Source organism: Hypanus sabinus, chromosome 16, assembly GCF_030144855.1.
Source record: "Hypanus sabinus isolate sHypSab1 chromosome 16, sHypSab1.hap1, whole genome shotgun sequence".
In the NCBI taxonomy this organism is placed as follows: Eukaryota; Metazoa; Chordata; class Chondrichthyes; order Myliobatiformes; family Dasyatidae; genus Hypanus; species Hypanus sabinus.
The window spans coordinates 49,453,502-49,468,085 of NC_082721.1; the positions used below are offsets into that span (position 1 = coordinate 49,453,502).

The following is a 14,584-nucleotide window of genomic DNA, read 5'->3' on the forward strand; positions in this document are numbered from 1 at the left end:
TGTGTGGCTATGATGAACAAGGTAATGCACATCCATTGGTTTCAAATTAAACAGGTGACAACATTAAAGCTGTTGACCTCTACTGTAAAATAGATTCCAATACTACTTACTTTAGATGGCATGGCATGTTCCCTGCTGAAAGGATCAGAGGCTGATGAAGATGTGAAAGGATCACTCTTTGGTGGCTTCTTGAAGAACTCGTCAGATGATGTATTGTGGAATGGATCATTTTCTTTAAAGGGGTCACCACCAAATGGATCTGAAGAGAAAATCAAAATGAAAAGAAAACATGAGAGCAATTGACAAGCAAAGGAAAGATATAAGCTTAGGAATTTTCACTGGACAAATATGCAGAACATTGACACAAACAAAATGAACATTTAATAGATACTGAAAATTGGAAATAAAAGAATACAGTGCAGGAAAAAGAAATCAGCAGGTGAAGTATTACTTGTCATGAAAAATTAGTGAGATGATCCTCCATAATAAGAACCTTGATAAAATAAAAACAACCTAAATTTTAACTATTCATTTCAAAAAATATGCTGGCTGGTCTATTAAATATTTCCAGCATATTTTTGCTTAACATCATGAATCAAATTAAATATTTTAGGAGACTAGTCCAGTTATACAAATGTGCCTAAAAAATCCTGTATGTAAGACCATTTGGGTAAACCACCAAACAAAACATAAAATGGCTAATTACTATTCAAAGAGTGAAATAACATTAGAAATAGAGAAGTAGCATACAGTTTCTTGCAGAAGTATTCAGCCCCAACATTTTGTTCACATAGATGAGTATCACAACCAGGGATTTTGATCAATTTTATTTGTGAATCACATGCATTTTTCTCCCCCACAGTAGAGCCCAAAAGTGGGGAAAATTATAAAGCATGAAAAACCAAAAATTCAAAAACTGAAATGTCAGCAATTCAAAAGTATTCATCTCTCAGTCAAATCACCTCTTGCTCTTATTATAGCCAGTAGTCTTTTTGGATAAGTCTCTATCAGCTTTGCATAATGTGATTGAGCAAAATTTGTCCATTCCTCCTTGCTCAAGCAAGGATAGGTTAGTTGGGGAGTGGACAGCAATCCTGAGATCTCGCCAGAGATGTTTGATCAGGTTAAGGTCAGGACTCTGACACACCCACTCAAGAGAAGATGAACATCTTCCCAGTTTAAGCTTTCTGGCAGAAGCTATCAGGTTTTTATCCAGGATCTCTCTGCATTTAGCAGCATTCACCTTCCTATCAATCCTGAACAGATTTCCATTCCCTGCTGCTGAAAAGTATCCCCAAAGCATGATGCTATCTCCACACTTCACAGTAGGGATGGTGTTACCTGACTGATACGCAGTATATACACCACACCACTTAAAGTTGAGTCCAAAAAGTTTCACTTTAATTTCATTGGACCACAAGACCTTCTTCCACATCTATACAGTAATGCAGTATCTTCTAATTAATACTTTGCAAAGTCTTTATTGGCAAGGGCATGCCTTTTTTAGCAGTACATGGACATAAATGAATCCTGGTTAAGGTGATAGAAATCAGTGCATCTCTATTCTGGATATGAGATGCTCACAGTTCAAAAGGAAATGGGCATTTGGGGAAAGTGCTCATTGGTGGCCAATTAAATTATTTTGCAAGAATGGAATATCGGGGGAGCAATCAAGTTGATTTTACAAACAAGTCTGTTTTCTATTTACAGAACTTAAATGATGCTGCCCAAAACTTCTGACATACTAATTTTGAGTTTCCTTGGGAAATAGTTTTGATGCAATTATTGTGTTTGTCATGTAGATGAAAGTTTAGTTTAAATATTGGGCAGGATTGAAATGTAGTTGTAAAAGCTATTAAAAGTTCTACCTTCCTTAAAGATAATTTTCATATTGTACTGAAGAACTGCATGGGTGCCAGGATATGATAACAAATGATCCACAGGGACTATCTGTATCAAAACAAAAAGCGGGGGTGAGGAAGGAGATCAAATATAGTAATGCCAAAGACACAAAGAAAGGAAATAAAAACATTTTCTTTTTGCAGATGATTCCTCACCCGTACAGGAAGGTGGGTGAAGAACTAACTATGAGATATATGTGAGAATAAATGAACAGTCTTTAAGGTGAAAGCTCACTCAAAATTATCCCACGGGGGAATAAGATTGAAAGGTTTGCAAAACAATGTGTTGCAAATGGACTGGGCAGTTGCAGGTTGGTCAAATTGGAAGACAGGAGGAGCAACAAGTTAAAGTTATGGATTAAGAGGAGAAAAATAAAAATAGAATTACAATAACTGATAGAAGAAGCACAGTCAGAAATATGCAACAGAATCAGAATCAGGTTATCATCACCGGCATATGCCGTGAAATTTTTTTTGTTAAAGGAAGTAACATATTAAGTAATAGACCACATTTTTTTCAAATAAAAACTTCATTACTTTGTAGGTAAATGACCCAGTGCATGATTAAACAAAGATAATAAACACAATGCTAATGTTTAATGACATCATGAGCTGAATTAACTGGAACAGTAATGGATGTAGAAGGTATCAAACTGGGTGAAGGACAAAGGATGTGGCAGATGTGCAAGTTTAATCTTCAAATCTTCAATTCCTACACCATGACAAGAGTGACAATAGCAACAAGACACAAGGTAGTCATCCTGCATCAGCCAGGTCTCTCCCAAGCAGAAATTTCACAGCAGACAGTATTGGAGTATAAAAATATTATGGAGTATAAAACTTGTATTATTTGCTGTGTAACCAAAACTATGTAGTCAGTTTGCTATGCATGTACCCAAGATGAAATGCTAGGAATGTAGAAGACAATGGTGTGTTAATATATGTTAATAGGAGGTAGCTAAGAGATGTAGTCAGCTTTGAAGTTTGCTATTTGCTATGCATGTATCCAATTGAATGTAGAAGACAATGGTGTGTTAATATATGTTAATGAGAGGTAGCAAAGAGATGTTTTGCTTTGAACTTGTTTGCTGTGTAACCAAAACTACAGTCAGCCTTGATGTAGATTATGTAGTTTGAACTTGCTATTTGCTATGCATGTATCCAATTTAGTAGGAGAAATCTTAAGAATGTAGAAGACAATGGTGTGTTGGTGAGAGACGGCTGGGAGATGTGGATTGGAACATGATTAAGTCAATGGGACGTACGTGTGAAACTTAGACCAGGTTTTGCTATAAAAAATTGCGTGTCTGTGGATCGGTGGGCAATCAGCGATCACTGACTGTCTCAGCTTTGATTTGCAAATTAAAGTTTAACCCTTCTTGAAGAATCTTCTGCGTTTCCTGGTCATTTGTGAGGCACGAAAAACCATGACATAATTGGCGACCGTGACAGGACCAGAAAGAGACCCGCGGAAAGGAAACAGCAGATTGGGGACGCGTCCCAGTCTCACAAGGCTAACAGAGTTAAGGGTGCACCCAAACAAAAGGTAAGCGATTTTGTGACAATTTGGACTAAGAATTCTGTTGGCTTTGGGGAGGTCTTGGAGTCTCAGAAGTGTGGAACCACTGCCGAAGGGTCTCTCCGGACCAAAGAATCTGGCAGAATTGGGGGTTAATAAGAAGTTAATAAGAAGTTAAGTTAAGAAAAGGTCCACGTGGTGTTGGTAAATCCTCGTGGATACTGCCTTAAGAGATAAGGGTCTGAACGGGCCAGGTGCAAAGAGAAAGTTCTGTGGATACTGCTCTGAATAGAGGTCTGCATGGGCAGAACAGAACAGGAAACAAGGACAGTCCAATATATAGTTTAAAGCGCTGGTAGATAGACAATAGACTAGGCATAGAATTAGAGTAAATAATATTATCCAGTAAACGAACTGTGAATCTCTGAAATACCTTAAAAAGAGAGAATAACATGACAGGTAAAGGAACGGCTGTAGAGATTCTGAGCAAAAAATTCCCGTTAATTAATAATGAGATCACAAAAACTTCAGAAAAATGGGAAAAAAGAACCAATAACCTGGTCACAAAGTGGCCAAGAGAAGGAACGTTTGATGTAAGTTTGTGCGAAGAAATGGAGGGACTAATTAAAAATTACAAACCAAAAGATAAATCTAAGAAAAGAGAGCAAAAAAGAGAACGAGAAATGGAAGTGCTAAAACTCTTCAGAACGGAGGGAGAAAGGCTGAGGAGGACAAGTAGAATATTGATTACAAGCGAGGAAGACACTAAGGTGCTGGAGAAACAGCCTGTTAGAGAGAGAGAGAGGAAGGTACGGTGAGAAGCTGGCTTCGGCTCCATACCCGGATGCGAAAGAGACAGAAAAACCCCCTCCCTATAATGAGGAAGGAACCCCTAAGCAGTGCCCCCTGCTGACGGGAACAGTAAAAATGCAGGGAGAAGTCCAAGTTTGGGATAATGAGGAGGAAAAAAAACAATACGAGAAGGAAAAAGTGGCGATATGGAAGGAGATACAGGCAGAAAGGATAAAGATAGAACAGGTACAGAGAGAAATGGGAGAAGAAATTGAACGATGAAATACTTAAGAGAGCAAAAGGAGTATGAGGAGTATTGGTTATACCATAGAAATAAACAGACTAGAAAAGAAGGTGACTCATTGGAGGAGCAAGCGTTAGGTGGAGAGAGAGAGGATGTGAGAATTTGTGGGGAAGAGATAGGAGGCAGAAGCTAGAAGAACAGGAGGCGGCGGTAGCGGAGCGACCTGCGGAAGTAGAGAGAGAGCCAGATAAGTTACTGAGAGGGGGTTGCCAGAAGAGATGCGAAAAATACTCCAGGGGCCAACCAAGTATTGAATTAAGACAGAAAGGAAGGACTCCACAGGGAGACCAAGGGAAGAAGAGAACCCCGGAGACATTTGTGTGGGAGGCAGTAAAGACATACCCTGAGACAGATGGGGAGTCAGGTGAGGAGGAGAGCCAGGGCAGTTGGGAAGAAGGAGGAAGAATGATGCCGTTGTTAGTAAAAGGATCAGGACAAGTGCAGTATATACCTTGGGGATCCCATGACCTAGAAGGGCTGAAAAACACTCTGCCCAATCTACATGAAGGAGCAGGGAAATGGATTAGAGCCTTTGAAGAAGAAACAGCGGAACGATTATTGGCTATGGGAGATTTGTAGGCACTGTTGATAAGGTTGATGGGAACCTCCAAATTTAACGAACTAATGGAAATGGCTGGCATAGTAAACTCGAACGACCTAAGAACTGATGGAGATGGGTTTGACAGAGTGAGGCAGAGGGTATGGCAGGCCCTCAGGAAGCTTTATCCATCCAAAGTGGACCCCAAAGCCTTAAAAGGGAATCCACTGGGAGACACTGAAAACCCAGCAGCCTACGTAGAAAACCAGTTAAAAAGGTGGAGACTGGAGACTGAGCAAGAGGTGGAGAATAGCTTATTTATGACCTCAATGTTCCGACATAGCATTTTGGATGCAATGCCTCCACAAGTAAAATCCAAACTGGAGGAAGTGGTTGGGCTAACGTCAAAGACCCCACAAGAATTTAGAGACCACATAGTCCATGCGGTTGAGAAATACCGGAAAGACAAACGAAGGTTGGCTGAGCAGCAGGAAGAGGTGCAAAGAATGTTAATACAAATGCAGCTCAAAGAACTCAAAAAGAAGGAAAAAGAGAAAAGCAAAAAGATGCTGCCAGCAACCACCGGTCCGAGTACAGCCATTGAACTGGACAAAGCACTGCTATATGGGGGAACCGATCATACTGTAAGACAAGGGCTGGAAAACCCCATGCCAATAAACGTCTTTGGGGGAGCATTCCCACAAATGCCCTATCAGGAACAGACTAAATTCAAACAGCCCAGACAGGACTGGAAGTTCCAAGGAGGGGGACAGAGAAGCTATGGGCAAAGGGGACCAGTGAGGAAACGGGGAAAGAGAAGTAGAGAGATTGTGCTGGGAATGTAATCAGCCAGGTCACATGAGAAGAGATTGTCCGTTTACACTATGGCCTGTCACACACCAGCAGGAACTTTTAAGAAGGGAACTAAAGTTTAGCCAAGGACCAGCCCCCACAGGCCCAAGTGGACCTGTGAACCCCTATGTGAGGTATTAGGGGTGCCCCGAGAACTTGAGTGGGAAGGGACATTACCCAATGTTAATATATGTTAATAGGAGGTAGCTAAGAGATGTAGTCAGCTTTGAAGTTTGCTATTTGCTATGCATGTATCCAATTGAATGTAGAAGACAATGGTGTGTTAATATATGTTAATGAGAGGTAGCAAAGAGATGTTTTGCTTTGAACTTGTTTGCTGTGTAACCAAAACTACGTAGTTGTGGCGACCCATTTCCTAGCGTATCCGAACCGACTCACAATTAGATAGCCTATGGGGGGTTGCGAGCACAGAGCTTTGGAGCCTCTGAGCCGTGGGGGGCCGGTTGACAGAGGCTTAAAAGTGAGGCTTAAGTTTTCGAATAAAGTTTTTTCCTTCGACTGCAGTTACCGACTCCGTGTCGTAATTTTAGCGCTGCGTGTAGCACACCGCTACATAGTCTGCCTTGATGTAGATTATGTAGTTTGAACTTGCTATTTGCTATGCATGTATCCAATTTAGTAGGAGAATGAAATCTTAAGAATGTAGAAGACAATGGTGTGTTGGTGAGAGACGGCTGGGAGATGTGGATTGGAACATGATTAAGTCAATGGGACGTACGTGTGAAACTAGACCAGGTTTTGCTATAAAAAATTGCGTGTCTGTGGATCGGTGGGCAATCAGCGACTAGCTCACTGACTGTCTCAACTTTGATTTGCAAATTAAAGTTTAACCCTTCTTGAAGAATCTTCTGCGTCTCCTGGTCATTTGTGAGGCACGAAAAACCATGACAACAGGAGCTTCAATATGTGCTGCTTCAGTTCTCCTGAAGAAGCAAAAAGAAATGGGCAAAATTGAGGAACAGAAACACTATGGTCAATCGTGGAAGTTGAGTGACGCAGCCAAGAAAAAAACAAATCAAACTGACGTCCCTTCTAAATCGCGAGAAGTCCAGCACTGCTATCAGCTCTAAAGTCATAGAAATCACACCTCTACAGTCCAGAGAAATCTTGTCAGAAGTGGTCAACATGGAAGAGTTGCTGCCAAAAAGACATTCTTCCAAAGTGGAAACAAAGCTAAGAGACTCACCTACAGTATGCACAGAAGCACAAGGACTGGGATGATGAACTACAGCAGCAAGTACTCTGGAATGACAAGTTAAAAATTGAAACTTTTGGCTCAAACAGAAGAGCATAGAAGAGTTGGAGAGCACTACATAGATGAGTGTGTACAGCCAACAGTGAAGCACAAAAGAGGTGCCTGCAGGTTGAGGCTACATTTCTGCAAATGGAGTTGGTGATCTGGTCAGAATTAATGGAATCCTCAATGCTGAAAAGTACAAGCAGATTCTCATCCATCATGCAATATCATCAGGGAGGTATCTGATCAGTCCCAACTCCATTCTACAGCAGGAAATTGAGCCTGAACACATGGCCAAGTTCATAAAAAATCTATCTTCAGCAAAAAGAAAAACAAGGAGTTCTGCAACAGATGGTATGGCCTCCATACAGACCTGATCTCAACATCATTAAGGGTGTGAGGTTACCTAGAGACAGAAGCAAGCAAGACAGCCCAGGTCTGCAGAAGAACTACAGAAAGCTCTCCAAGATGTTTGGAACAGCCTACCAGTCAATTTTCCTATAAAACTGCAAGACAGTGTGCCGAAGAGAATTAATGTAGTTTGAAAGCCAAAGGGTTGTCACACCAAATATAGATTTAATTTAATTTAAACACAAAATACACTGCAAATGCTGTGGTCAAATCAACACGTACAAAAGCTGGATAAACTCATCCTGGGTCGCATCCTGCCCGACCTGTTGAGTTCATCCAGCTTTTGTATTTATAGATTTAATTTAGTTTTTTTTAACCGTTTACTGCTCTTCATAGGCTTTGCACAGTACTGTATATAAAATATAAATTAAATAAGTAGTGCAAGCAGAAAGCAAAAATAATACTGAGGAAGTGTTCAAGGGTTCAATATGCATTTAAAAATCTGATGGCGGAGGAAAAGAAGCTGCTTCTGAAACATTGAGTGTGTGTCTTCAGGCTCATGTATCTCTTCCTTGATTAAAGTAATGAGAAGAGGGCATGTTCTGGGTGGTGGGGTTCCTTATTGATGGATACTGCCTTTTTGAGGCATCACCTTTTGAAGGTTTCCTGGATGCTGGGGAGACTATAGTCCATGACGATGCTGGCTGAGTCTACAACTTTCTTCAGCTTTTTCCAATCCTGGGCAGAGTCCCCTCCATACCAGATGGTGATGCAACCAGTTAGAATACTCTCCATGGTACACCTGTAGAAATTTGTGAGTGTCTTTGAGGATATACCAATTCTCCTCAAACTCCAAATGGAATACAACTGCCATGTGTGCCTTCTTTGTAATTGAATCAGTATGTTCAGCCCAGGATAGACCTTCAGTGATGTTGACACCCAGAAACGTGAAACAGCACACCTTTCACTTCTGATCCCCTGATGAGGACTGGTGTGTGTTCACTCAATTTACCCTTCCTGAAGTCTACGATCAATTCCTTGGTCTTACTGACATTTTTGCTGTGACATCACTCAATCTACAACAGAGTCTTTTAAGAGCCTCCTGGATAGGTACATGGAGCAAAATAGAGGGCTGCATACTACGGAAATTCTAGGCAGTCTCTAGAGTAGGTTACACGGTCGGCACAACGTTGTGGGCCTAGGGGTCTGTAATGTACTGCAAATTTCTATGTTCAATCTCACTCCTCTAAGCCTCTTCGTCACCATCTAAAATTCCACCAACAATAGTTGGGTTGTTGGCAAATTTAAAGATGGCGTTTGAGCTGTGCCTAGCCACACAGTCGTTCAAGTAGAGAATAGAGCAATGAACTAGGCACGCATCCTTGTGGTGTGCCAGTGTTGATTGTCAGTGAAGAGGAGGAGTTAATTCCAATGATTAAGGTTTCCTGGTAAGGAATTTAAGGATCCAGCTGAAGAGGGAGGTAGAGAGGCCTAGGTTTTGGAGATCTTTAATCAGACTTGAGGGAATGATTATGTTGGATGCTGAGCAGTAGTCAATAAACAGCAGGTGATCCAAGACCAAGTGGAAAGCCAGTGAGATTACATCCGCTGTAGACCGATAGACAAATTGCAGCAAGCCCAGGTGCTTGCTTAGACAAGAGTTAAATCAACCCAGGATCAATCTCTCAAAGCACTTCATCACAGTACATGTAAATGCCACTGGACAACAGTCGTTGAGGCAGCTCTCCCTGCTCTTCTTGGACACTGGTATGGTTGTTGCCCCTTTGAAGCAAGTGTGATCCTCCATTTGCAGCAGTGACAGAGATGATATCCTCGAATATACCTGCCAGTTGGTTGGCACAGGTATTCAGACCTTATCAGGTACACCATCAGAACCTAACACCTTGGAAGGGTTCACCCTCTTGAAAGATGTTCTGACATCAGCCTCTGAAACAGCGATCACATGATCACTGGATGCTGCAGGGACTTGTGTAAGTGGAGTTTTATTCTTTCCTTCAAAGCATGTATAAAAGGCACTGAGCTCATATGGAAGTGAAGCACCTCTGCCATTCATTATGTTAGGTTTCGCTTTGTTGGAAGTAATGGCCTCCAGACCCTGCCAGAGCTGACATGCTTCCAATTCCATCTCTAACCTCAATCGAAATTATTCTCACTCTTAAGATAGCCTTCTGTAGGTCATCCCTGGACTTGTAATAGTTCTGGCTCACCAGACTTAAAAGAGCACAAGGGAGTGCTTAATAAAGATTTGAGTAGTCTTATGTGAAATTTGTGGTTCCAGAGAGGGGAATGAAACTAAATGACCCACTGGCATCACGGGTTATCAAGAAGCTGAAAGTGCCTTGGAAAGAATAAGGAAAGTGCAAACCTTTAAACCCAAGATTTTATTTAACCAGAGATGAAGGAGATAATGTTTTTGGTTGCAATGGAATTAATCATGACTTGGGCCATGGTCAATTTTGCTCCACAGCCATTACAGATGAAGAAACCTGTCAACATTGATGTTGTTACTTAGAGAACACAGGTGACCAAAATAATTTTTCTCTATGGACTTTGGTAATGCAGAGCTAATAAAGGAGGAATAGAGATTCAAAGCTGTACTATGCCAGGATGGACAGTTTGATATGCATGGACAAAATCTTGGGCATCCCAGAGAGTATAAATGCACAGATCTACTATAAAATTCTGGAGATGACAATATCATGTATCCTAATGGGAATAATAATTAGTCATTGTTTAGGTCCAATTACTGAGTAGCCAAGTAATGATGGCCATGGTAAGATTCCTTTAAATTTCCTCCTCTCACCTTGAATTTATCCCCTCTTGCATTTCACATTTCCACACTGGGAAAAGCTATCTATCCAATTTATGACCAATGTAATTTTTACATGTTTTTTTTATCAGGTCCTCATCCCCTTATATTCCAGGGAAAACAATCCAAGTTGTCCAACCTCTCTTTATATTTGATACTTTCTAATCAGAATGTCTTCTGTACCCTCTCCAAAGCTTCCACATTCTTCCTATAATGTGGCAACTAGAACTACACACTATCCTCTAAAGTATACTCCAAAGTTGCAGTGTTATACAGCTGCAACATGACTTCCCAACTCTCACACACTGTCCCTAAAACTTAATGAAAGAAAGGGTCTAAGTCCTGTGATCAACCAGTACACCAGTACAATATCTGGGACGGCTCTACTCTCTGATCCATTCAGTCACAATGCAAGGTGATTCCTAATAATACTAGACTATCATTGCCTTGGCAAGGATCTGAAAAGATCTTTGCATGAGGAGTATCTTTCCCAGCTGAAAACTAGAAAAATTGTAGAAGCAGGAAAGTTTAAAGCTTTTTACTCCCAGAAAATAAACAGATGACAAACATGACAGGAAGATGAATTCCAGATATCGTACCTGTCGTTGCTGCTGCCTGCTGATGGGCAAAAGGGTCATTTTGGAATGGATCACCTGTTCAAGAAAAAAAAAGATCAAACCTGAGATCAACTGTTCTCTTAATTAATGCATATGGACTCTTTGAAAATTGCCTCCCTGTGAATCACACAAAATGCTGAAGGAGCCCAATGGGTCAGGCAGCATCTATTAACAGTAATAAATAATTGACATTTCATGATTTTGAGACACTTCATCAGGACTGTTTATTCTTCCCACAGATGCTGACTGACCTGCTGAGTTCCTCCAGCACTGTGTATATCTTGCCCTGGATTTCCAACATCTGCAGAACCTTGTTTTTATGATTTGCTCTTCCCAGTGATCTGCAGTTTTAAAAGTCACTAAAGGTCTTTAGTTCAGTACTAAAAACCTGTGCTAATCAACTGGCAGGAGTGTTCATCAATATCTTCAACCCCTCAGTTCAGCCGTCTGAGGTATCCACCTGCCTTAAGCAGGGTTCAACTACACTAATGCTTAAGAAGAATGTGGCAACCCCCCTCAATAACTATCGTAGAGTAGCACTAACATCCACAGTGATGAAGTACTTTGAGAGGTTGGTGATGGAACATATCAACTCCTACCTGAAAAGCAACCTAGATTCACTCCAATTTGCCTACCGTCACAACAGGTCAACAGCAGATGCCATTTCATTTGCTCTTTATTCAACCCTGGAACATCTGGACAGTGAAGATGAATACATCAGCATCTCTTCATCAAATACACCTTGGCATTCGATACTATCATCTCCTCAAAACTAATCAAATAGCTTCCTTGGCCTCAATACCTCCTTGTGCAATTGGATACTTGATTTTCTCACTTTCAGACCACAGTCTGTTCGGATTCGTAAAAAACATCTCCTCCACAAGCTCCATCAGCACTGGTGCACCACAAGACTGTGTGCTTAGCCTCCTGCTCTACTCACTTTACACTTATGACTGGGGGCTGAACACAGCTTCAATGCCGTATTTAGTGTTTACTGACAATATCACTGACATTGGCCAAATCAAATGTGGTTCAATCAACATTTAGGATGAAAATTGAAAATCTGGCTGAGCAGTGCCACAGCAACAATATCTCACTCATGTCAGCAAGACAAGGAGCTGATTATTGACTTCAAGAGGAAGAAACCGGAGGTCCATATCGGGGATCGAAGTTGGAGAGGGTCAGCAACTTTAAATTCATCGATGTTATAATTTCAAAAGTCCTATCCTGGGCCCAGCATTTAAATGCCCTTACAAAGACAGCACAGCAGCATCTTTACTTCCTTATCACTTTGTGAAGATTCAGTATCACACCTCAAACTTTCGCAATCTTCTACAGATGTGTGGTGGAGAGTATATTGACTGGTTGCATCACAGCCTGGTATGTAAACAGAAATGCTCTTGAACAGAAAATCCTACAATGATATGGCTGAGGTCATACTGACTATAGCCCTCCATATCAGTGAACACATCTACATTAAGCACCATTACAGGAAAGCAGCATCCATCATCAAAGACCCCCACCATCCAGGCCATGCTCTTTTTTCACTGCTACCATCAGGGAGGTGACACAGTAGCCTCAAGACCACACCACCAGTTTCAGTAACATTTATTATCCTGAACATTTATTATCATCAGGCTCGTGAACCAGAGAGGACAGTATCACTCGTCCTATCACTGTTCCCACAACCTATGGACTCACTTTCAGGGACTCTTCAAAATTGATTGTTTATTTATTTATTATTTTTCCCCTCTTTCTTTTGGTATTGCAAAGTTTGTTTTTTTATATACATTGGCTGTTGCCTGTCCTGTCAGATGCAGTCTTCCATTGATTCTGTTGTGTTTCATGTATTTACTGTGATTGCCGGCAAGAAAGTGAATTTCAGGGTTATATATGCTGACATATATGTAACTTGATAATAAATTTACTTAGAACTTGAAATTTGAGCTGCTTACTATCTTTGAAAGGATCAGCTCCTTTGAATGGATCTGTCTTGAAGGGATCTTCTGACTGGAACGGATCTGTGTGTAGATCTTGAGTATTATTATTGAAAGGTGAAGCTTTGCCCCTGAAGGGGTCATCCTGAAAATAAAATAAACATAAGTTCTTTAAAACCCACAATACACTGCAATCTCATTCTTATAACTTGAACCTTAAATTTCCTTCAACTAAGTAACGAAAAATCTGAAATTCTGGTTGATAGCAATAAAAAAAAGTGTGAATCGAAATAAACTTGATCGAGTCCTACATATAAAGTGAGAAATAAAGAAATTAGGCATTATTATTAACTCTAAGCTAAATTTAGATGGAATTTCAAATCACATATTAACCATATTATTAAGACAATGTTGTTTTGTTTAAAGAACATTGCAAGATTTTGATTTCTTAGGGCATCTCAAAATGTTGAAAAATCGATTCACACTTTTGATTTTAGCCAATTAGACGACTCACAAAGCCATAGAAAAGTACAGCCTAGATATAGGCCCTTCGACCCATCTAGTCTGTGCTGAACCATTTAAACTGCCTACTCCTGTCAAGCTGCACCAGGACCATAGCCCTCTATATCCCTAACCAGTCATGTATCTATCCAAACTTCTTTTAAACATCGAAATTGAGCTTGCATGCACAACTTGTGCTGGCAACTCGTTCCACACTCTCACAACCCTAGGTGAAGAAGTTTCCCCTCATGTTCCCCTTAAAACTTGATCTCTTTCACCCTTAACCCATGACCTCTGGATGTAGTCCCATCCAACCTCAGTGGAAAAAGCCTGCTTGTATTTAATTATCTATAGCCCTAACTAATTTTGTATGCCTCTATCAAATCTGCTCTCAATCTTCTACGTTCCAAGGAATAAAGTCCTAACCTATTCAGTCTTTCCTTATAACTCAGGTCTTGTCTTCCAGATCCAGCAACATCCTTATAAATTATCGCTGTACTCTTTCAGCCTTATTTACATATTTCCTGTAGAAAGGTGACCAAAGCTGCACACAGTACTCCAAATTCAGCCTCGCTATTGTCATATACAAATTCAACATAACATCCCATCTCCTTTACACAATATTTTCATTTATGAAAGCCAATGTGCCAAAAGCTTTCTGTACTACCCTATCTACCAGTGGCGCTACTTTCAACGAATTATGGACCTGTATACCCAGAACCCTTTGCTGTACCACACTCAATGCCCTACCATTCACTGTGTAAGACCTATCCTGGTTGGTCCTACTAAAGAGCAACACTTCACACTTGCTGCATTAAATTCCATCTGCCATTTTTCAGCCCATTTTTCCCAGTTGGTCCAGATGCCACAGCAAGCCGCGATAGCTTTCCTCACTGTCCACTACACCCCCAATCATGGTGTAATCTGCAAATCTGCTGAACCAGTAAACCAAATTATCATCCAGATCGTTGATATAAATGACACACAACAACAGATCCAGCACCAATTCCTGAGGCACTCCACTAGTCACAGGCCTCCAGTCAGACCGGCAACCACCTACTACCACTCTCTGGCTTCTCCCATAAAGCCAATGTCTAATCCAATTTTCTACCTCATCTTGAATGCTAAACAACTAAACCTTCTTAACCAACCTCCCATGCAGGACCCTGTCAAATGACTTCCTA

General features: G+C 40.8%; 1 protein-coding gene across 7 annotated transcripts in view; it reads right to left on the reverse strand.

Annotated features, from left to right (window-relative positions):
* The window catches only part of eps15l1a (epidermal growth factor receptor pathway substrate 15-like 1a), a 495,582-nt gene that overhangs the window by 225,780 nt on the left and 255,218 nt on the right, over nucleotides 1-14,584 (reverse strand). For all 7 annotated transcript variants that reach the window (XM_059991699.1, XM_059991700.1, XM_059991698.1 and 4 more), the window contains 3 exons: nucleotides 12,918-13,044; nucleotides 10,945-10,998; nucleotides 111-259 (listed from right to left, as the gene is read on the reverse strand). In XM_059991699.1, coding sequence (XP_059847682.1) covers nucleotides 111-259; nucleotides 10,945-10,998; nucleotides 12,918-13,044 — 330 coding nt within the window. The remainder of the gene's footprint in view (nucleotides 1-110; nucleotides 260-10,944; nucleotides 10,999-12,917; nucleotides 13,045-14,584) is intronic.